This window comes from Anabrus simplex, chromosome 1 (genome assembly GCF_040414725.1).
Source record: "Anabrus simplex isolate iqAnaSimp1 chromosome 1, ASM4041472v1, whole genome shotgun sequence".
In the NCBI taxonomy this organism is placed as follows: Eukaryota; Metazoa; Arthropoda; class Insecta; order Orthoptera; family Tettigoniidae; genus Anabrus; species Anabrus simplex.
Genome location: NC_090265.1, coordinates 393987817 through 394012039, shown reverse-complemented (window position 1 = coordinate 394012039; position 24223 = coordinate 393987817). Strand labels below are relative to the sequence as shown.

The window sequence follows — 24223 nt, the reverse complement described above, 5'->3', positions numbered from 1 at the left end:
TCTGCCAGTAGCCTGGTCATCTTAGCCCCAAAAGGCAGTACCACAAATGTGGTTTACAAAGAGGTTCTATGGTAAATGAAACTCAATTTTTTGGTGAGTTTTTATACTTTGGGGATTTTCAGATAATGTCTTAGTGCAGTACCAAGGAACACTTAATTTTTTCAAATTATGAAATCCACGCAGGCAAAGCTGCGGGTAACAGCTAGTTTAAAGGATAAAATAATTATGATTATAATATTCAAATACTATAACACAGTTTCAAATTTCATAAAATTGAAATTATAGACTATTCTTATTCAATTTGATAATTCAGTAATTTGATTTAATTTTTATTTAAATATTGCATAGCACATACAGGCAAGATATCTTACCAAAGATGTCTTTAGCCTTAATATCAATAAGAACAATGAAAGGAAGAGTAAGGAAGGAATATGAATGCTACAGGTTATTTTACTACAACTTGAATACTAATCTTGATTTTGATATAGACTTTGATGAAAACTTACTTTAAGTTCATTGTTATTCAAAAGAAGGCGTCCACGTCGCTGAAGAAATATGGCACGTGCTTCCTCTCTTAACTTTTGTCCTAAGACTTCCTCTGGCTTGGGTAACTGTAAAGATGCATAGAAAATAATTTGTATATTGATGATAAGGTGTTCAGAAGGAATCTTTCACATATTTCTCCCTCTCACTTTCCACCTACCTTGTAATAAAATTTTGGAATTGCAGCATAGGATTTGTCTGCTTCAATTTCTTCCTCAGCATTCCAGTCCTTATAATATTTCAAATACAAATCTGATTCATACCTTGTACTTTCTCCTTGTTTACTATTATCTGTAATCAATAATAAAAATAAAAAACAGCTTTTACAACCTAACATATTATACTATTCACAACAATCTTTTCAGTTAACGTCATACAAATATTGTAATTTAGCACTTGAATATGGAAATAAGAAAACATACACATCAACGGATCTGTTACAGTTTATTTCATAGCTAGTAAATAGCAAAGGATGTATTGGATTACATTTTTTACAACTCGTTTTACGTTGCACTGACACAGATGGATCTTTGGATGACAATGGGATAGGAAAGGGCTAGAAGTAGGAAGGGAGCACCTGTGGCCTTTAGATACAGCCCCAGCATTTGTCTGGTGTGAAAACTGTAAAGCACGGAATACCACCTTCAGGGCTGCCGACAGTGCGGTTCAAACCCACTATCTCCCAAATGCAATACTGGATTAAAATATACAAAACTTTTCTCTTTAAGCATAGTATAATAGACTACTGAATGTTTTGCAGTATCAACTGAGTTACAAAAATACATATAAAAGGTACTTCATATTTTGAAAGCCAAACTAGTCAAACAGACAATTAAACCCTGCTTTCTTCCAAATGCAAGTCTTATAATTATTTGCAGCTACCTTCATTGATATATAATTCTGTGCCTGGATGTTATTTGGAATTTGTTTAAAGAAGGTATTTCTAGTTCTTCCTCATGGATGTTTTCTTTCGACGAAGTCTACTGCTACAGTTCACATTAAATTGGAGGGGCACATTGTGTAACCCCATCATGCAAGATACCGATTAAGGCCTATGAATTGTGTGAAGGATTGAGCTCTTTTGGTTCACAGCATCTAGAACCCTGCATTTGACATCTTATCTCTCCGAGTCACAATTGAGGGGCTCGAGAGTAAATCTATAATTATAAAAGGAAGTGTTTGTCTGTGTGTCTGTTTGTCTGTGCGCGATGCCCAGCAAAATCTACAGCACGCAGAGATCTGAAATTTTGAACATAGGTAGATGGAAGGGGGTCCAAATGCACCTCGAAGCTGGAATTTTCATTTTTGCTTTCGTTGGTGAGTTATGAATGAATAACCATCGGAAAACGTGTATTGGGATATGACAATCCAACGTGCCGTCACCAAGATTAAATGCACAGAGTCGCTGTCATTAGGCAACAAACATAAGATAGCTAAAGAACACAATATTCAAGGAGCCATTTTATGTCCAGGGCGTAGGAAACATTTTTTGGTCTTATGTGGTGTAAGGGCACATGACGCTGTTGATGGTGATTTGTCCGTCGGATCGGGACGTAAAGTCTTGAGCTATTCGAGAGGAGTGGGCTATGTGCCGGCGCCGGGTTTCATCCTCTTCATTCTTATTATCATATATCATGTCATTCATTTCATCTGATTAGGTTGACGTCATGTAAGTCATCCAGTCATAAAAACTTGCTAGGAAGATTCATCTCACTTCATACCCCAACCCTGTAGAGAAAGGGGAAAGGGTTGGACACGTATACGTTTAGAGGAAACATATAGGACACAAGATAGACGATAAGAATAAACAAGGAATAATACATATATCAGTCAAGATGCCATTTTAAGTCTGTGGAATAGGAAGCCATTTTCCTTCGGTCCATGATGTCTGTCTGTCTGTCTGTCTATCTGTCTGTGTGCGCGATGCCCAGCCAAATCCACGGCAAACAAAGATCTAAAATGTTTGTCATAGGAGGGCACAGGTTTTCACCTAAGACACATGGCTGTGTATAAGAGCAATTCTTGCACCAAGACATGAAGCTGTCAATGTCATCAACAACACTCACGAGAATTATCCGGTTTTCTATAAACTGAAAAGTCTATTGACACGACATGTCAGACAAATGAGGCAGTCAACTACACGACAGATATTTTGAACAATTTGGAGTCACATTGAGCACCCTCGAACATCTTGGGGTGGACGATTGTGGCACCGATTATCCTTCTCAGGAATATGAATCCTTCCCTCTGCAATGAACACGGCTCTGAAACTGATGACGAATATTATTAAAGCCACCATCACGACTGAGCATGCCGCGGGCGAAGTAGTATTCCTCGGACTGTAAGTCCATTGACTAGGAAGCCATTTTCGGTCCACGACACGAGGAGCCATCAGCCCGTAATATTTGGAAGTGTTTGTGTGTATGTGTGCGAAGCCCAGTCAAATCTATGACACACAGAGATCTGAAAATTTGACATAGGACAATCGCTTAAAGTTGTAGGACTCCATCTTCCAAAACGGTGCTTCTGCCATTGTCAACTGTATGTGGATTGTTCAAGAGTTCGAAAGGCAAACACAATACAGCCGGTATACATCTTACCTCCAAATGGAAGGACATTAATATAGTTTATTCCGAAGCTCTATAAGGAAACAATATATTTTGTGTTATATAACATGGTTTTAATATTAACTTATTTGTACCATCCATCTACCCGGTATCTTAAGCATTGAAAGTAACAATATAATAAAAATTAAATAATGTATTTCATGCAATCTACGTCAAAACGATGTGAGTTAATAAATATAATGTTTTAATTTGCTTTTAAATAAATAGTTTAAAAACATCTAACGGTTGAATTAATAAACGTTGGCAAAGTCGCGGGCACATGCTAGTAAAGTAACTATAAATTACCTTCCATTTTTTACTAAAATTTGGATGACTGACAATATCCTTGCCAACATGTTATCCTTAGCTGACTTCTTCACTAGATTCAATTTCCCAGTAAGTTCCTTCAATTTCTCCTTACTTCTACAACCATTTTCAACTCTATTTCTTTCCAACCTGCAACTTCTAAGTCTCTTTACTTCTCTGTTATAATATAGCAGGTCTTTTACCACCTTTAAAAGTACATACGTTTTCACATTCCTCAACAACTGCTTTTCAACCATGCCACAGACCTTTTACATTTTTATTTACTGATTTCCAATGATCATAATTACTTTTCAACAAACTCCCTCCTGCCTCTCCTATACGCCATATGGTACTGCCTGATAGTCCAACATTTAAGACCTTACTTTCTATCACATTTATGTTTAACTACAACAAAAACAGCTTCATGATCACTAATACCATCTTTTACTTCAGTTTCTCTGTAGAGCTCATCTGGTTTTACCAACACTATGTCCAGAATATTCTTCAATCTAGTTGGTTCCATCACTTTCTGATTCACCTGTTCTTCCCAGATTAACTTATTTGCCATTTGTTGGTCATGCTTCCTGTCATTCACATACCTTTCCAATTGACATTTGGTAAATTGAGATCACCTGCTACAATCACATTCCTTTCCGTATCGTTTCCCACATAGTTGATTATCTTATCAAATAATTCTGAATCAGCATCTACTTTCCAGGTCTGTACACTCCAAAAACATCAAGTTGCCTATTATCTTTAGAGATGATCCTTATACATAGAATTTCATGTTTGTCATCTTTTAACTTTTTTGTAGCTTACAAATTCTTCTTTCACCAGAATGAATACTCCCCCTCCTACCATTTCTATCCTGTCTTTATGATAAACACTTCTGTTCTGTGGGAAAACTTCTCCATCCATTATCTCATTTCTCAGCCATCATTCAACTCCTATTACAATATCTGGTAAGTATATATCTATTAAATTACTTAATTCTATTCCTTTCTTTACAATACTTCTACAGTTCAACACTAACATTTTTATGGCATCCCTACTTGACTTCCTGATTCCTGTACCCATATCACCGTTCCCTAGTCCACCCCATTTCCATGAATGTACCATCCTATAACCTTCTAAACAAACTTCCTAACTTATATGCACCACTGTAGTTCAAGAGAAGGCCATCTATGCAGATTCCTATTTTCTATTCACCCATTAGGATCTAGAAATATCACTCCCAGTTGCCCACATACCCACTCCATAGTCTCATTTAAAACCCCAATTGCCTTCCAGTCAGTATCTCTCCTACACAGTATCTCTGCTCTCTTAAACTTCACCTGTGCTGCATTTACCAGATCCCACACATTACTTACTATGTTGGTAGTTATACCTTACTTTGTCAGTACCAACATGAAAAACGACCACCATCTCCTTTCCCTCCTCTTTCTCTTCTACGTTCCTTAACATCTGCCTTAGCCTAATTCCTGGATATCACTCTACACTGGTTCCCTTTACTCCACATGTCGAACAATTGAATCCCCTATGACCAGAGCCTCGATCCTATCCACCTCATTTGATCCCCTCTAATCCTGGTCTTCCCTATCTTTTCTGACGATTGCAGAAGCTACTTCCTCCTCCCTTTTCTCCCACCCATGGTCCTGTTCCACCTTTCTTTGCCTATCCTCTACTTTAGATTTCCCTTTTCTACCTTCTCCTTTCCTCCTACTTCTGCACTCCTTAGCAACAGTTCCCATTTCCTCATCTTCCCTCTGTTGTTCTACCTGCAATGACTCATACCGATTTCTCACCGACACTTATTCCGAATTGTGGTCTTGAATAGAGCCTTTAGTCTGCAATTTCCTCCCCCTCAAAATATTAGACCATCTGTCTTCTACACCCCCTCCCCCCCTTTTCCTTCCCAACCCACTTGTACACCTCTCGTACCCGTACATTGTTTAAGGGAGGCCTACCTTCCTTTCTGTCCTCCGAGATAATCCTAACGATCTACCTCAAACTGTCCAACTCCTCCCTCATATAATTTGTCTTTTTTTTTTCTAGTTCCTTCACGTCGCACCGACACAGATAGGTCTTATGGCGACGATGGGACAGGAAAGGCCTAGGAATGGGAAGGAAGCGGCCGTGGCCTTATTTAAGGTACAGCCCCAGCATTTGCCTGGTGTAAAAATGGGAAACCACGGAAAACCATCTTCAGGGCTGCCGACAGTGGGGTTCGAACCCACTATCTCCCGGATGCGAGCTCACAGCCGCGCGCTCCTAACCGCACGACCAACTCGCCCGGTATATATAATTTGTCAGCCATGATTCAACTCCTATTATAATATCTAGTAAGTACAGCATATACCTATTAAATTAATGTCTGGCTACAACTACAGTTCCTGTATTCCTTAGCCATTATTTACTCTTCTTTATGGAATAATGAAAAAAAGCAAAGGAAAATAACTTATTCTGTGAGAAAAACAAAGGAAAAAAATAGTCTAGGACAGTACACAAAGATCAAATGAAAATAAGGTAATTAATATACCATACTATCTACACCACAATACTACTAAATTGTTTAATATACAAAGGAATACATGAGAATTACACAAATATAAACTGAAATTAAAACTATCCTGATTACAACAATAGAATTATAGTAAAAGCTAAATTTCTGGAGAGATATTTTGCTAGGATTGCTGCAAAGGGTTACCTTTACCACGCCATCAACTGAGGTTTTATGGCAGCCCTGTTGCCAGACATGATGCAAGCTCTATTGGAGACAATACAAAACTTGCCTTCATCACAGTCAGACAATTGCAATGCAGAAAATTGTTGAATATTTGCATATTTACACAGCCTTGGTTCTAGTTCTTCAATATAAGTAAAGTCTACTTCTGTGGGTGTTTTTTTAAAACAATTATTTACATCGCACCGACATAGCAGGTCTTATGGCATCAATGTGATAGGAAAGACTTAGGAGTGGGAAGGAAGAGACCGTGGCCTTCCTTAAGGTACAGCCCCAGCATTTCCCTGGTATGAAAATGTGAAACCATGGAAAACCATCTTCAGAGCTGTCAACAGTGGGGTTCACACACACTATATCCCGGATGCAAGCTCACAGCTGCATGCTCCTAACCGCACAGCCAACTCACCCAGGTGGGTGAGTTGGAGGGTGAGTTGGTACATCCCTGGCAAGCATAAGGGAAGGATCTCTTTCCACTGCTACTTCAGGTATCGCTTCAATTTTTATATGCTTTTACTACTTCCTGAACTTGCAACCTCACATTCAGACCACTACCAGGTGAATGATCAAATACAGTTATTTTAAGTACCACTGAATGAGGCTGGTGTAAGGTGCTCAAAAACATGAGAGAGTCAGTGTGTGTTCTCCAACACCACAATAACTTATGCACCATTATAATGCCAGCTATGCCATACCCTGGCATGAGGCTTATACAATCACAAACAAGTTGTATACATCTACATAACATCTCAAAAAATGTATTTCAATAAATTATTCAAAACTGATGAAAGAAGAAGGGGCTGCCTGAACGAGGCGGTAAAGGTGTGCTCGGTTCGCCCGGAAGGACGTGGGTTCGAATCCCCGTCAGGAAGTCGTAAAATTTAAGAAACGAGATTTCTACTTCCGGAGGTGCATATGGCCCTGAGATTCACTCAGCCTAGACCAAAAATGAGTACCAGGTTAATTCCTGGGGGCAAAGGTGGCCGGGCATAGAGCTAACCATTCTACCCCATCACGTGCCGCGGTTAATAATGGTGGAAGCCTTTACCTTCCACTCCTCCAAGGGCCTTCATGGCCTGTATGGAGGTGACTTTGTCTTTGTCTTTTTGATGAAAGAAGTGTTTGAGAGGACAGACCAAACAGTCAAAGCTCACAAAGCCTGTGAACCTATTTGGCAGAACTGAAATAACTTGGGCACTATAAAAAATGAAGAACGGGAAACCAGTTGGTCCCTGACAATATAGCCATAGAAGTGTGGAAAATTTTAGGCAGCATACAAGCAATTTCCTTGAAGGCTTATTCAGAAAGATCATGCAAACTGGGTGGAAGAGAGATGAATGGAGAAGGAGTGTGCTATTTTCCATCTATGAAAATAAGGGAGATGTTGTCTCATGCAATAATTACAGAGGGATCAGGTTGATGAACCACACAATGGAATTGTTTGAGACAGTCCTTGAAAGAAAGATCAGGAATTAAGTATTTATAAATGAAGGACAGTTCAGCTTCATGCTTGGATGAGGAACAACAGATGCTATTTTTGCCCTGTGTCAGCTGGTGGAATGTTACCATGAAGGACAAAAAGAGTTACACTGGTTTTTCATCGACTTGGAGAAAGCAAACAACAGGGTTCCACGACAGGAGATATGTAATTGCTTGCAGGATAAAGGAGTGTCAGAGAAGTACCACAGAGTACCAGTAATTCAAGATATGTACACTAAGAGCAGTACATATGTAAGAAGTGGGACTGTAAGAAACAAAGTTTCAGAATTAAAGTTGGACTTCATCAGGGTTCAACACTTAGTCCACTACTTTTTGTTCTCCTTATAGGCTCAGTATCCAAAGAGATCCAATCAAAAGCCCCTTGGACCATGATGTATGCCAACGACATTGTGTTGTGTGCTGAATCATATGGAGAACTGGATATTTCATTGGAAAAGTGGAGGTCGGCACTGGAGAGCAAAGGCATGACAATGAGGAGGGCAAGAATTGAATACATGCCATGTGGAGGAAATGGACTGATATCGTACAGGGAAATGTGTGCCAATGACAGAAACGTTCAGATATTTTGGATTTTACAACTGTTAAGCCTCCCCCAGGGTCTGATATCTTGAGTGTGGTGGGAAGGCTTGCATGCCTCAGTGATCCCAAGAATGATGCCGGCAGGAGATTTGGCTCCTGGTAGGGTCACCCTAGCCGGTAAGGTCGAGGGTGAGGGGCCAGACTAAATAACAGACCATCAGCTGTAAGTCCTCTTTGTCTCAGGGAGAAGGGAATGGGAATATCATCAGTCCTGAAGTTGCAACATGGCGAGGGCAGGCGCCAAAAGAGGACAACCCCCTTACTGCCCTATAGGTACTGTGGGCCCATACCTCACGTGCCCAAAATTATTTTCAAGAAAAGCCAAAACAAGAGAGATACCGGACTGCTATACTCCATGATAACCTGGTGAGGAAAAAGGATTAAGAAGTTTGGAACATGTAATGTACAAGGAATAGCTGGAAAAGAGAATGAACTAGTTGTAGAATTCGAGAGAGCAAGACTTGTAGTATTGACACCGACAGAGACAAAAAAGAAAGGGCAAAGGGTGGATACAATGATGAACAATCATTACAATGTAGTTAGCAACAGACTACGGGTTGAATCAGGAATAGCACTGCTGGTCCACAAGAACTTCAGAAACAAGATTCAGGAATGGAAATTCCACATGGATAGGATCCTCACTGTCAGCAAGCGTTTAGATTCTGGGGCAGAGCTGACTTCCTTTATTGTGGTGTATGGAGTGAACGACGTTGGAAGGAAGGAAGGAAGGAAGGAAGGAAGGAAGGAAGGAAGAGAAGAATAGGTTCCACGAAGAGCTCCAGAATGTAGAGGATGAAACTCGTGGGAAAATCATTGTATTAGAAGATCTCAATGGCAGAGTTGGAAACTAGCCCGAGGGGAGTGGCGGAGCTGTTGGCCGGCATGGTGAATACGTGGTTAACAACAATGGTGAGAGGACTGTTGATTTCTGTGTTACCAATAACCTCGTTGCAGTGAACACCATATACCTACATAATATGATATATATGTACACGAGGGAGGAACAAACCGAGATGAACGCTCCATCATAAATTATGTATTAGTGAAAAGAGATCACTTCCAAAAGGTGACAGACTGTCGAGTTAATTGAGATTACGAAATAGGAAGTGACCATTTTCTCTTGATTATAACAATGGAGGAAACTACTACAAAAGTGAGGAAACAACCTAAGAAGAACAGACAACGAAATATTAAGGTGTACAAGGTAGGAGAGAACAAGGAGATACAGAAGCAGTTCACACAGGTAGTGGAGAGGAGGTGTCAGATGGTAGAGGAGAGGATTGTGGGGATGGACCTAGAGAGAAAGTGGAACATGTTCAAGAAGATACTAATAGAAGTGGCAAGTGAAGTATGTGGAACAACAGCTGCGGGAGAGTATAAGAAAAGAACAAGTTGGTGGAATGATGACATGCAAATATAAGCTATGGGAAAAGAAGTAAAATTGCAGGGGATCTAAATCTACCGTCAGTAAACTGGATTGGGTCAACTACGAGGGGCCTATCGCAGGAAGCAGTTTACTTATTAGTGTGGAATAATCGCTCTTCCCAAATCATTATAAAGAACACACGTTAACAAGCATAGATGTTTTTCTAGTCAGACTGGATGACATAGTTATATTTTGTGATGTAATTCAGGGGATTAGTGACCACAGTGCAGTGGTACTCGATCTGTCTTGGGGAACTTGTAATACGAGGCATGTGGGAATTTCTAGGACTATTTGGTGCTATGCTAGGGGAGACTCTGTAGGTTTTCAAAACTATTTGAGGTTGTGCTATACTAAATGGTTAAAGGAGGGCAAGGGGATGGACAGCATTTGGGAGAATTTCAAAACCATTTTAAATACTGGACTGAATAAATTCATTCCCAAAGATAATTAGGGAAAATTGAGATCCTCTATACTACACTGTGACTATTAGAAAGCTTCAACGTAAAACTAGGAGAGCATTCAACAGAAGAAATAATAATGACATGCAAAGTGGAGTATAGAAGTTTGGTGAAGCATTTGCTAACAGAAAAGAAAGTGGCAGAAGAGAAATATCATGACAACATCCTAAGTGAAAATCAAAATTTCTGTAGCCCTTTTTAAAAATATTATTGAAGACCGAAGGGAGAGAACAAGTCAATTCCTTCTCTCTGTATAAGAGGGGATTTATTGCCAGCAAAAGATATAGATAAAGCAGGAGCATTAAATAAGCACTACAGAAAGGTTTTTAATCCAGCAGCACAGTTATTCAGGGAAAATTTTCTGAAAACTAATAATGATTTCCAAATTAAGCTTCATTATTGCATAAAGGTCTTTCCAAACTCAGCCAAAATAAATCTTGTGGGTCAGATTCTATTTCTGGAGAGGCACTTAAACTCGGGAGTGCAGCTATCCTACCATACTTAATAAGAATCATTAATATATCACTGAACAATACAAAGGTTCTAGAAGATTGGAAAGCAGCCACTGTAGTTCCTATTCACAAAGGGAGACAAGAGCAACTTGAATAACCACAGACCGGTAAGTTTGACGTTAATTGTATGCAAAAAAATGGAGCATTTAATAGTAGATTATTTTAGGTTAAAATGGGACTCTTCTGGAATGATATTTAAGGGGCACCATGGTTTTAGGGAAGGCTTCTCCAGCGAAAGCCAACCCTGTTCTATTTGTCAAGATATATTGAATAAACTTGACAATGGGTCAAGGATTGATGCAGCAGTACACAAGAACCTCGTTTATCCAGCCCTCATTAATCCGGATCTCCGGTTTATCTGGATTAAAAAATAATAAAAATTTCTTTTTACTTGTACAGCATTTCTTTTACGGGGTTGACTTTTCTTGAAAGTCTTCTCCGCCAAGGACAGTTAAGGACAGGAATTGGAAGTAATTTGGCCACGGTCTATGAAAGGTTTCACCCCGGCATTCGCCTGGAATTGAGAATGGGAACCCGTGGAAAACCATTCCCAGGACGGCCGAGGTGGGATTTGAATCCATGCTCTTCTGAATGCAGCGCACTACTAATTCACTGATGGTGAATTCGAAACGAAACTGGCGCTCCATCAGATAAAATAATGACTCGTGGAGAGGCAACAATGATGCTGGACAAACTGATGGTCTTGACTGAAAGCACACCAGCAGAACTGTTGTTAGTAAAACGTCTTTGTGATCATGCTGTGCGCAAACAATATACAAATGTAAAACAGAAAAAACTCACACATTATTTTAGTGCATAAAACAGTTGTAAATGTAAGAAAAGTGTTCTTATATTCTTTTGTGCAATTGAAAAAGGCATTAACTTACTGTACAACTTATGTTAATAGATTATATAACATGCACTGTATTTCTTTTTTAGTTTTTCTGGATTATCCGGATTTTCGATAATCTGGATCAGTTCCGGTCCCACTTAATCCAGATAAACAAGGTTCTTGTGAAACTGATTTTGCTATGGCATTCAATCTTGTGCCACAGGACATCCTTCTTAACAAGTTCTCAAGTATGGACGTCAGAGTGGTGAAATGGATATGAGAACTCCTCAGTGGAAGATCTCAGAGAGTGCACGTGGGAAAAACGCTATCTTGTCCAATAAACGTTATGTGGCTCAGGGTAGCGTTACTGGGCCAATTCTTTTCATACTATTCATGAATGGTATGCCTGATTCGATAAAATTGGAAGTGCGCCACTTTGCTGATGATTGCATCATATACCAGGAGATAAAGACAAGAGGAGGACGAACTATTGCTTCAGCAGGATTTAGATATGATTGAAAAATGAGCGATGTGAAAATCGAATGAAAATCCACAGTGGAAAAAAGCAAGAAATTGTGTTTCAGTATAAAAAAAATAATAATAATAAAAACAGGAAAGCGGGATTACGAACTTGGGGGGGGGGGGAAAGTGTTGAAGTTAATAGTTGTAAGTTCTTAGGTGTTATTATTAGAAAAGACAAACTGGTCAGAGCAAGTGGAAAATGTTGTTAAGAAATCCTGGAGATTGTTACATTTCATTATGCAGAATCTCATGAAAGCTAGTTCTTGTACCAAAAGTAAAGCTTATAAATGTTTGGTACTGAGCTCGCTAGCTAAAGTCGCTTAAGTGCGGCCAATATCCAGTATTCAGGAGATAGTGGGTTCGAACCCCACTGTCGACTCCGAAGATGGTTTTCCGTGGTTTCCCATTTTCACACCAGGCAAATGCTGGAGCTGTACCTTAATTAAGGCCACGGCTGCTTCCTTCTCATTCCTAGGCCTTTCCTATACCATCATCGCCATAAGACCTATCTGTGTCAGTGCGACGTAAAGCAAACAGAAAAATAAATAAATAAATGTTTGGTAAGACCGATTCTCGAATATGGATCTGTGTGCTGGGATCTGTACAGGGTAGGTTTAATAAATTCCCCATAAAAAGTTCAAAGAAGAGTGATGTGTTTCGTAAATGGGAATAGGAGGAATATTTTTAATTGGGAAAGTCTTGAATCTAGAAGAACTAGAGCTCGCCTGTGTGGTCTTTATAAGAGCTACATGGGAAGTGTTACGTGGAGTAGTATTAGAAATAGGCTGGAACCTTCCTCATACTTATTGAGAAAATTAGGGCCAGAAACCAGCATATGGATGTGGGCAAGTTTTCCTTTGTAAACAGGACCATAAGGGATTGGAATAAATTACCTGTAGCAGTCTTTGATAGATTCCCTTTCAGTATAAAAACTTTTAAGATTGTTACAGTAGAGCTAGTGTAAAGTGAAAAGGAAAAGTTGTAAATGACAGACACTGAATTTGTGATTTTCTGCTGGATTTAGAATGTTAAACTAGTAATATTTCTTGTAATATTTTCTTTCCATGGAATTGCTTGTTGTACTATTGTTGTTGGGTGATTATGTTTTTAACTTTACTTTATTATCACTTGTAATGTTGAGTTAGTAGTAAGCTCAACCTATAGTATTGTAAGTATTGTAAGCTGTAGTGTTAAACACTGGAAATATTTAAGTTGTGAAGGAAATTGTATATGATGATGATGGATTTAGAATGTTAAACTAGTAGTATTTCTTGTAATATTTTCTTTCTTGCTTGCTTGTTGTACACTTGTTGTTGTTGTTGGGTAATTAGTTTTAACTTTACTTTATTATCACTTGTAATGCTAATAAGCTAGTAGTAAGCTCACCCTGTAGTATTGTAAGGCATAGTGTTAAGCACTGGAAATACGGTACTGAAGTTGTGTGAAATTGTAGGCCTATATGATGATGCTGGATTTAGAATGTTGAACTAGTACCGTTCTTGTAATATTTTATTTTCATGGAACTGCTTGTTGTACTCTTGTTGTTGTTGTTTTTGTTGGATATTTACATTTTAACTTTACTTTAATATCACACTACTGTAAGTGACCATTGGCACCGGGATATTTCCCAATTGCAATGTATTCATTACGAAGTGAGAAGGAAAAAGGAAACAGGAAAGAACTACTACTTGAAAACCAAGGATACTGAGGACCTTAAGAGATATAAGGAACAAAGAAGAAAGGTGAAAGGCCTAGTGAAAATAGTAAAAAGACAGTCTTGGGGAGAATCTGGACAAAGAATGCAGAAAAATGACAAAGACAACCAGAAGTTGTTTTACAGAGCACTCAAGAACATGAGAAAGGAGAAACAATGCTCTTCTAAAGTTCACAAAAGATACGAAGAAAGAGAAATAATGGACAGATGGAATGAAAATTTCAATGATATACTGAATGAAAATGAGAGTGAAAGCAGTCCACGGGCAAGTAAGGAAAGAGAGAAGATGGGGAGAGAGGACAACAAGAAAAAGATTGTTTTTTTTTTTTTTTTTGCTATTAGCTTGCTATTAGTAATTGCACCTATCTATAAGCAAGGGAACAGGAAGGATTGCAACAACTATTGAGGTATCTCATTGATTAGTATACCAGGCAAAGTATTCACTGGCATCTTGGAAGGGAGGGTGTGATCAGTCGTTGAGAGGAAGTTGGATGAAAACCAGTGTGGTTTCAGACCACAGAGAGGCTGTCAGGATCAGATTTTCAGTATGCGCCAGGTAATTGAAAAATGCTACGAGAGGAATAGGCAGTTGTGTTTATGTTTTTTAGATCTAGAGAAAGCATACGACAGGGTACCGAGGGAAAAGATGTTTGCCGTACTGGGGGACTATGGAATTAAAGGTAGATTACTAAAATCAATCAAAGGCATTTATGTTGACAATTGGGCCTCAGTGAGAATTGATGCTAGAATGAGTTCTTGGTTCAGGGTACTTACAGGAGTTAGACAAGGCTGTAATCTTTCACCTTTGCTGTTCGTAGTTTACATGGATCATCTGCTGAAAGGTATAAAATGGCAGGGAGGGATTCAGTTAGGTGGAAATGTAGTAAGCAGTTTGGCCTATGCTGACGACTTGGTCTTAATGGCAGACTGTGCCAAAAACCTGCAGTCTAATATCTTGGAATTTGAAAATAGGTGCAATGAGTATGGTATGAAAATTAGCCTCTCGAAGACTAAATTGATGTCAGCAGGTAAGAAATTCAACAGAATTGAATGTCAGATTGGTGATACAAAGCTAGAACAGGTCGATAATTTCAAGTATTTAGGTTGTGTGTTTTCCCAGGATGGTAATATAGTAAGTGAGATTGAATCAAGGTGTAGTAAAGCTAATGCAGTGAGCTCGCAGTTGCGATCAGCAGTATTCTGTAAGAAGGAAGTCAGCTCCCAGACGAAACTATCTTTACATCGGTCTGTTTTCAGACCAACTTTGCTTTACAGGAGCGAAAGCTGGGTGGACTCAGGATATCTTATTCATAAGTTAGAAGTAACAGACATGAAAGTAGCAAGAATGATTGCTGGTACAAACAGGTGGGAACAATGGCAGGAGGGTACTCGGAATGAGGAGATAAAGGGTAATTTAGGAATGAACTCGATGGATGAAGCTGTACGCATAAATCGGCTTCGGTGGTGGGGTCATGTGAGGCGAATGGAGGAGGATAGGTTACCTAAGAGAATAATGGACTCTGTTATGGAGGGTAAGAGAAGTAGACGGAGACCAAGACGACGATGGTTAGACTCGGTTTCTAACTATTTAAAGATAAGAGGTATAGAACTAAATGAAACCACAACACTAATTGCAAATCGAAGATTGTGGCGACGATTGGTAAATTCTCAGAGGCTTGCAGACTGAACGCTGAAAGGCATAACAGTCTATAATGATAATGTATGTAATGTATTAGCTTTACGTCGCACCGACACAGATATGTCTTATGGCGACGATGGGACAGGAAAGGGCTAGGACTGGGAAGGAAGCGGCCGTGGCCTTAATTAAGGTACAGCCCCAGCATTTGCCTGGTGTGAAAATGGGAAACCACGGAAAACCATCTTCAGGGCTGCCGACAGTGGGGTTCGAACTTACTATCTCCTGAATACTGGATACTGGCCGCACTTAAGCGACTGCAGCTATCGAGCTTGGTCACACAAGAAAAAGGAGAAGACTTGAGGATAAAAGAAATTTCTTTTCTTTCTTTCTTTTCCTATGGGGTCGCAGGTGCGAACTGCGTCGCACATGTGGATTTGACCCTGTTTTTTGGCCGGATGCCCTTCCTGACGCCAAACCTGTATGGAGGGATGTAAGCACTATTGTGTGTTTCTGTGGTAGTTGGTAGTGTAGTGTGTTGTGTTGTGTGAATATGAAGAGGAGAGTGTTGGGACAGACACAAACACCCAGTCCTCGAGCCAGAAGAATTAATCAGAAGTGATTAAAATTCCTGACCCGCCGGGAATCGAATCCGGGACCCTGTGAACCGAAGGCCAGTACGCTGACCAATCAGCCAACAAGTCGGACTGAGGATAAAAGAAATCCAACTGGCTATTAAACAACTCAGGAATGGAAAGGCCCAAAGGCATGATGGAATCGCCCCAGAAATTATTAAGAAATCGGGAAAGAGAGCAGAAGACGTTCTATTAAAGATTATGGTGGATGCTTGGAGAACAGAGAAGGTACCTAGGGATTGGGAGGTAGCTGTCATCATTCTCATCTTTAAGAAAGGAGACAATCGAGAGTGCACTAATCATCCTGGCATATCTTTGTTATCAGTGCCTGGGGAAGTCTTGTCAACAAAGATCCTGGAGACTAGATTGAGAAAGGAGGTTGAGGCTAAGCTTGAAAATGCCCAGTGTGGTTTCCGCCTAAATAGAAGCACTGTTAGAATGGCCAGTGCAAAATAACAGGAGAAGGACAAGACCCTTCACGTTGCCATTATTGACCTGAAACAGGCATTTGACAGAGTCCTGAGGTCCAAACTCTGGAAAGTCCTATGAGAGTATGGAGTCTACAAGTCACTCTGCAGTTCCAACAGGAGTCTCTATTTGAACTGTCGGAAAAATATGCGGACAGGAAATCATAGGTCTGCACAGTCCACTACAAGACAAGGAGTCTGGGAAGGCGAGCAAAACTTACACCCCAATATCAATGTACCGTCACAGTCTAACATATAAAGGCATGGAGGTGAATGTGGGCAAGACAAAGACCATCGTTATCAATATGAATGAGGAGAGGGACAGTACCATGATCAATGGTAATCTATTGGAGCAAGTTACTAAGTTCAAGTATCTTGGCTCAATCCTCACTCAGCTCAGATGGGAAGATGGAGAAGGAAATAACAGAGAGAACAGAAACAGCAGGGCACTTGTTTAATGTCATCCAAACAAACTTCCTCTACAAGAAGCTGATCTCCAAGGACATAAAGTTAGCCATTTACAAATCCACCTTTGTACCCACAGTGAACTATGGCTGCAAATCCTGGGAGCTAACGGAATGCACCAAGAGCAGAATCTAGCCATCAAAGATGAGATACCTCTGGAAAATACATACATATATATATTATCATTATAGACTGTTATGACTTTCAGTGTTCAGTCTGCAAGCCTCTGTGAATTTACTAGACGTCGCCACAATCACCTATTTGCAACTAATGCTGTGGCCTCATTTAGTTCTATACCTCTTATCTTTAAATCATTAGAAACTGAGTCTAACCATCATCGTCTTGGTCTCTCTCTAATTCCCTTACCCTCCACCACAGAGTCCATTATTCTCCTAGGTAACTTCTCCTCTTCCATTCGCTTCATATGACACCTCCACCGAAGCTGGTTTATGCATACAGCTTCGTCCATTGAGTTCATTCATAAATCAGCCTTTATCTCCTCATTCCGAGTACCTTCCTGCCATTGTTCCCACCTTTTTTGTACCAGCAATCATTCTCACTACTTTCATGTCTGTTACTTCTAACTTATGAATAAGATATCCTGAGTCCACCCAGCTTTCGCTCCCGTAAAGCAAAATTGGTCTAAAAACAGACCGATGTAAAGATAGTTTCGTCTGGGAGCTGACTTCCTTCTTACAGAATACTGCTGATCGTAACTGCAAGCTCACTGCATTAGCTTTACTACACCTTGATTCAATCTCACTTACTATATTACCATCCTGGGAGAACACACAACCTAAATACTTGAAATTATCTACCTGTTCTAGCTCTGAATCACCAATCTGACATTCAATTCTGTTGAATTTCTTACCTACTGACATCAATTTAGTCTTCGAGAGGCTAATTTTCATACCATACTCATTGCACCTATTTTCAAATTCCAAGATATTAGACTGCAGGCTTTCGGCACAATCTGCCATTAAGACCAAGTCGTCAGCACAGGCCAGACTGTTTATTACATTTCCACCTAACTGAATCCCTCCCTGCCATTTTATACCTTTCAGCAGATTATCCATGAAAACTACAAACAGCAAAGGTGAAAGACTGCAGCTTTGTCTAACCCCTGTAAGTACCCTGAACCAAGAACTCATTCTACCATCAATTCTCACTGAGGCCCAATTGTCAACATAAATGCCTTTGATTGATTTTAGTAATCTACCTTTAATTCCATAGTCCCCCAGTACGGCAAACATCTTTTCCCTCGGTACCCTGTCATATGCTTTCTCAAGATCTAAAAAACATAATCACAACTGCCTATTCATCTCGTAGCATTTTTCAATTACATGCCGCATGCTGAAAATCTGATCCTGACAGGCCCTCTGTGGTCTAAAACTACACTGGTTTTCCTCTCAACAACTGATCGCACCCTCCCTTCCAAGATGCCAGTGAATACTTTGCCTGGTACACTAATCAATGAGATACATCGATAGTTGTTGCAATCCTTCCTGTTCCCTTGCTTATAGATAGGTGCAATTATTGCTTTTGTCCAAGCTAAAGGTATCTTACCAAAACTCCATGCTAATATTATTCTATGAAGCCATGTCATCCCTGCTTTCCCACTATACTTCACCATTTCAGGTCTAATTTCACTATTTCTGCTGCCTTATGACAATGGAGTTTATTTACTATCATTTCCACTTCCTCATCATTCCATCAAGATGTTCGCCTTTTCCCATCTTTAGACACAGTTGTTCCTATGCATTCCCTTCCTGTTTCTACTACAGCATCCCTGTATTCTATATCTTGATCCTGCTTTCCAGGTTATTACCAAAATCTTCCTAAGACCTCTTTTTGGATTCAACAACTATTTGTTCGAAACTTCTCACTAATCATATCCATGTACTTCTGTCTAATTTCCTTGTCCTGGAGATTTTCTACCCTTATCCGTTTGCAGACAGATTTCACTTTCTCTATCCTAGGCCTAGAGATACTTAGTTCACTACAGATAAGATAGTGGTCTGTATCATCAAAAAATCCCCGGAAAACTCGTACATTCCTAACAGATTTCCTGAATTCAAAGTCAGTTAAGATATAGTCTATTATGGATCTGGTACCCCTAGCCTCCCATGTGTAGCGGTGAATAGCCTTATGCTTGAAGAATGTATTCGTAACTGCTAAACCCATACTAGCACAGAAGTCCAGCAAACGCTTCCCATTCCTATTAGCTTCCATATCTTCCCCACATTTACCAATCACCCTTTCGTATCCTTCAGTTCTAATCCCAACTCTCCTATCCTAGTTGTTGAACCTGACCATGATGTCACTCAATGCTTCGTAAAACTTGTCAACTTCATCCTCATCTGCACCCTCACATGGTGAATACGCTGAGACAATTCTCGTCCTAATTCCTCCAACTGACAAATCTACCCACATCATTCATTCATTTACGTGCCTAACAGAAATTATGTTGCGTGCAATGGTATTCCTGATAAACAGCCCTACCCCAGACTCTGCCCTTCCCTTCTAACACCCGTCAAGTACACTTCATAATCTCCTGTCTCTTCCTCATTATCTCCCCTTACCCGAATACCACTTACTCCTAGCACATCCAGATGCATCCTCTTTGCTGACTCAGCCAGTTCTACTTTCTTTCTTCCATAAGCCACATTAATATTGATAGCTCCCCATCGAATTCCATTTTTTCGCCAAGTTGTTTCCAAGGAGTCCCTCACCTGTCAAATGGGAGTGGGACTCCGTTACTCCCATAGGTCCGAGACTTGCTTAAAATGTTCTGAGCTTGGTAAATTCATGAAGCAGGATGCTACCCTACTTGCACATAGTCCAAGTGAGGATCTCTCCTTTAACGGGTTATGGACCACCGGTGGATTGTATAGTCCTAGCCGCCTGAGCACAAGGAGAGCCATTACTCAGAATATGTCCGAGATGCCCACTCCCATTCCATAACAACTGGTATCCCGTGTCTCAGGACCACTTACTAGGCCACTCAACCATCGCCCATGGTTCACGTGACGTGACTACAGTAACCCACACCATGAACCTCTGGAAAAAAGAGAATAAAACAAGGAAGGACAAGATCTGGAATACAGTCATCTGGAGAGCACTAAATATAAAACCACTAGAAAAAACCATCCAAGAATACCAATTGGGATAGTTTGGTCATGTCCACCGGATGTCGGCAGAGCGATTGCCACGGTTAATGAAGGAGGTGAAAGTGGAAGGAGGGAAAGCTTGAGGAAGAGTACGGAAGACTTGGGAGGAGGAAATCAAAGAAGCATTGCAGGAGAGGGGACTTTCTGTGAGAGAGGCAGTTGCCCGTACCAGAGATAGGAGTATATGAAGATCTCTCGCATCCTCGACATCTCATGGTACAAGAGTGGGTGGGTGGGTGGGTGGGTGAGTGAGTGATAACTGTTAGGTTATTGGTTCTTCAATCTGTCAAAACTCATTTATGAATAAATCAATTTAGATTTATTCATAAGTTAATTTTAATAGACTGAAGAACCTAACAGTTATGAATTAAGTGAGTCAAAACTGAAAAGAAATATCTTCAAACATCACAAAATATGGTTTGGAAACAGTGCCAATAACAAAAGCCTCTGAAAGAAAGCAGAAATAAAATACCATGATTGGCATGCAGGGTGTCAAGGAAGGATAGAATCAGAAATTAGACTATACTGGACTGGGAAAAGGTGACCAGCAGAAAAGACAAGACTAAGATGGTCTGGCCATATTACGAAGGGAGGAAGTGATTATGTGGGAAGAAACCTCTTAGATAGAGATCTCAGATCTCAAAGAACTGGAGTTGGAGGAAGACCTAGCATTCACTGCTGTCACTCACATTTAAGTTGTTCTATAATAAACCTCAAGTTTATGTTAGGTATTCACTTAAAACCTGAAGAGGAGCACTGATTACACCTGTTCCAGTACAGAAATCAGCCATCCAGAAGGATGCAGGAAAGATTCTTTTTTTTTTTTTTTGCTATTTGCTTTACGCTGCACTGACACAGACAGGTCTTATGGCGATGGTGGGATAGGAAAGGCCTAGGACTAGGAAGGAAGCGGCCGTGGCCTTAATTAAGGTACAGCCCCAACATTTGCCTGGTGTGAAAATGGGAAACCATTAAAAACCACCTTCAGAGCTGCGACAGTGGGGTTCGAACCCACTATCTCCCGATTACTGGATACTGCCCGCACTTAAGTGACTGCAGCTATCAAGCTCGGAATGCAGGAAAGAAACCTAGCCAATATTTATACGGAGACTAAATGATGTGAGTTATTAGAATATACAAATCCACAGCAAATCCTTGAAAAGTATATAGATTTATTCAACACACTGCATACTTTTAACAAAGAATGCTTACAAGGTCCCTTGAAAGTTTTTATCGTTTGCATAGAAATTCAGGGAATTTATTTTCTCCTTGCAGTCAATCAAGTGGTACTGTGGGCAATGCAAGCTGCAGAATGTACAGGAACACTGGATTGAAGCATGATGGTAACCTCGTTGGAGACAAATTCTGTGGTGAAAGCCATGTTCCGCAGTTCGCGTGAAGACATGTCAATGTTCAAAGTTGGGCTCTTTCCATTCATCTGTGTTCATTGCAGGTGTTTCGTAGAAGTCTGGATCTACTGCTGCAAGCTTTTGCTGTCTATTTTCGATGTGGGCCTCATATGCTGGAGTGGATTCTAAATTATTACTTATTGTTATCTCCCTGATGAAAAAGTCCGTGTCTACCAGTTTGTACACTAACCGTGTCCGAACTGTACTGTGTAGCCGTAATGCTCTTTTCAAGTAGGTGGCTTTTACAGCTTGAAAAATACAACTTTTATTTTATAAGAACACAAAGCAAAGTATACGAGTCGGCAAGACTCAAGAGTATATACTGGCAGGGTACTCAGCTGATAAAACAAGATTTGAAGGGCATATTTCCCGGCTACTAGGAGAGAGGCAAAGTGGAACAATTTAAGCAGTTATGCTCCAAACACTTAAAAAAAAAATATACAATTTTAGCAACAAGTTGTAACATTTCGACAGAAAATATAAATGTAACGATACTTGGGACAAATAATAGAAATATAAGACTTCTTAAATAAAGAAACAGGCTATAACAATTCAGATGCCCATACCTTTCTGTCTCCGGATACATTTCTGCAACATAACTTTCAAATCCATGCTTGTATTTGTGCTCAACAACAGGCAATACAATAAGATAACCTAGATCCATCAATAAAGGCAGTATTTTCAGTTGAAAAGGGCTGTCACATCGACGAACCGAACTGGACGTTTTCCGAACGATTCGTATCAAAAAGCTAGTCAGAAACCTGCTGCAACCAACTGTCAGCTGATGTCAACAAACAAAATTTGAGCTGAAGTTGGGAAAACAAAAGAAGTTACATGTTTACAAACATTTCTCCTCTACTTCATTACCAACATTTAGAAGAAATAACCTATTATATTTTTGTATCTTACAACAAAATTGAAGATTATAGACCCGTTTTATTTCTCCTGAAAAATATATAGAATTCAACGCTCACGCATTCTGGTGATGCTATGAAATTCTTCATTTTACCTCAAATTGTTGATAAGAACTCTTCAATACCTGCCATACAGTTGGCATCGTTAAACGAATGTTGGCTGCCTTATCAAATGAATGAATTATATTTTGTTTTGGCGGTAGTTTAGTTCTGTTGATTCCTGTGTTCGTGTGTTGGATACGTGGGTGGGTGCACGTGCGGTGAATAGCCCGTATTGTTATGGCATGTGAATAGTGTATGAAAATGATTTTAAATGTTGCACAGAATAAACCCGAAGAAGAAGATACTGTTATTGAAGAAAGTGGTATGTGTAGAGGCACATAAATAATCTTCGCGAAATTATACAGTGGTAAAATTTCGTTGAACCCGATGTTTACGAGTAGTTTTGAACGATAAAGAGAATTTGGGCTCATCTACTGGGCCCAGAGGCTCAGTCGGTGAGCGCTAATTGATGGGTCCAGTGGTATTTGAAGGTGCTGAAATACGCCAGTCGATATATTTACCAGCACAAAATAAATAATAATAATAATAATAATGTTATTTGCTTTACGTCCCACTAACTACTCTTACGGTTTTCGGTGACGCCGACTTGCTGGAATTTAGTCCCGCAGGAGTTCTTTTACATGTCAGTAAATCTACCGACACGAGGCTGACGAATTTGAGCACCTTCTAATACCACCGGACTGAGCCAGGATCGAGCCTGGCAAGTTGGGCTCAGAAGGCCAGTGCCTCATCCGTCTGAGCCACCCAGCCTGGCACACAAAAGATGTCCGGGGCAAAATTCCGGCACAACCGCGTACAACCATTTAACATTTCAAAAGAACTGCAAAATGCATGTCACATTGTTTTTCTAGCATTGAATATCTTCAGTCTTTTCTTATAAGAAGCTGTTTCTGTGATGTCAACTAAAACAGACTTCAAACTTCTTGGGTGATGCAGTTTTACTAGCTGTTCTCGTTGGCAGCACATGATTAGTACAGCTGTTGCCTCTCATTTTCTTTATTGTTTCCTCTCAATTTCAATAACTATGGATGGACATTTTGCGTTTGCTCAAATACGTCAGCCTCGTGTCGGTAGACTTACTGGCTTCTAAAAGAACTCCTGCTGGACTAAATTCTGGCACCTTGGCATCTCCGAAAACCGTAAAAGTAGTTAGTGGGACGTAAAGCAAATAAAATTATTATTATTATTAGATGATAGTTAAATAATTCATAGTTTCTTTGCTTGTACACCATGTGGTCCTAGATACTTCCGATACTTCCATACATCATTTGGGGTATCGTCCAGTCTGCCACCTTTCTGCTCCTCATTTTCTTGATGGCAATATTTACTTCAGCTGTGGTGATTGCAGTGTACTGGTTCTGTTGCTGGTAATGATGGGTGATGAAATTCCTCATTCCAGATTGCTTCAAACTATCTCTTCCAATAGTTAAGAATATCTGCTGTACTTTGCAGTCATTGCTGGATAACATCCTTGATGTTTTGCATTACCTACATGGTCAGTGTTGTACGTTGAATAGTGATGATTCTTTGTCAGGTGATAGACCATTTTAGTGCCCTCTGAACTGTCCAATTGGTCATTGACAATTTTACAGTGATCTTTCGCTTTTACCACTTTATGATTGTTGCACAAGCTCTTAAGTGCTGAGTGACTGTATTCCAGGTCTTGATGACATTTTGTCACGCTCTGTATCGCTTAAATCACCTATGGATATTTCCAGCTGAGTGT

The 24223-nt window shown here is 39.9% G+C and overlaps 1 protein-coding gene across 1 annotated transcript in view; it reads right to left on the bottom strand.

Moving 5' to 3' along the window:
* The window catches only part of LOC136866509 (serine/threonine-protein phosphatase 2A regulatory subunit B'' subunit gamma), a 94532-nt gene extending 72102 nt beyond the window's left edge, over positions 1–22430 (bottom strand). Inside the window, exons 1-3 of the mRNA XM_067143549.2 lie at positions 22087–22430; positions 704–834; positions 507–611 (exon numbers count right to left, since the gene is read on the bottom strand). Coding sequence (XP_066999650.1) covers positions 507–611; positions 704–834; positions 22087–22132 — 282 coding nt within the window. The 5' untranslated portion in view covers positions 22133–22430. The remainder of the gene's footprint in view (positions 1–506; positions 612–703; positions 835–22086) is intronic.
* Positions 22431–24223: the final 1793 nt, after the last annotated feature.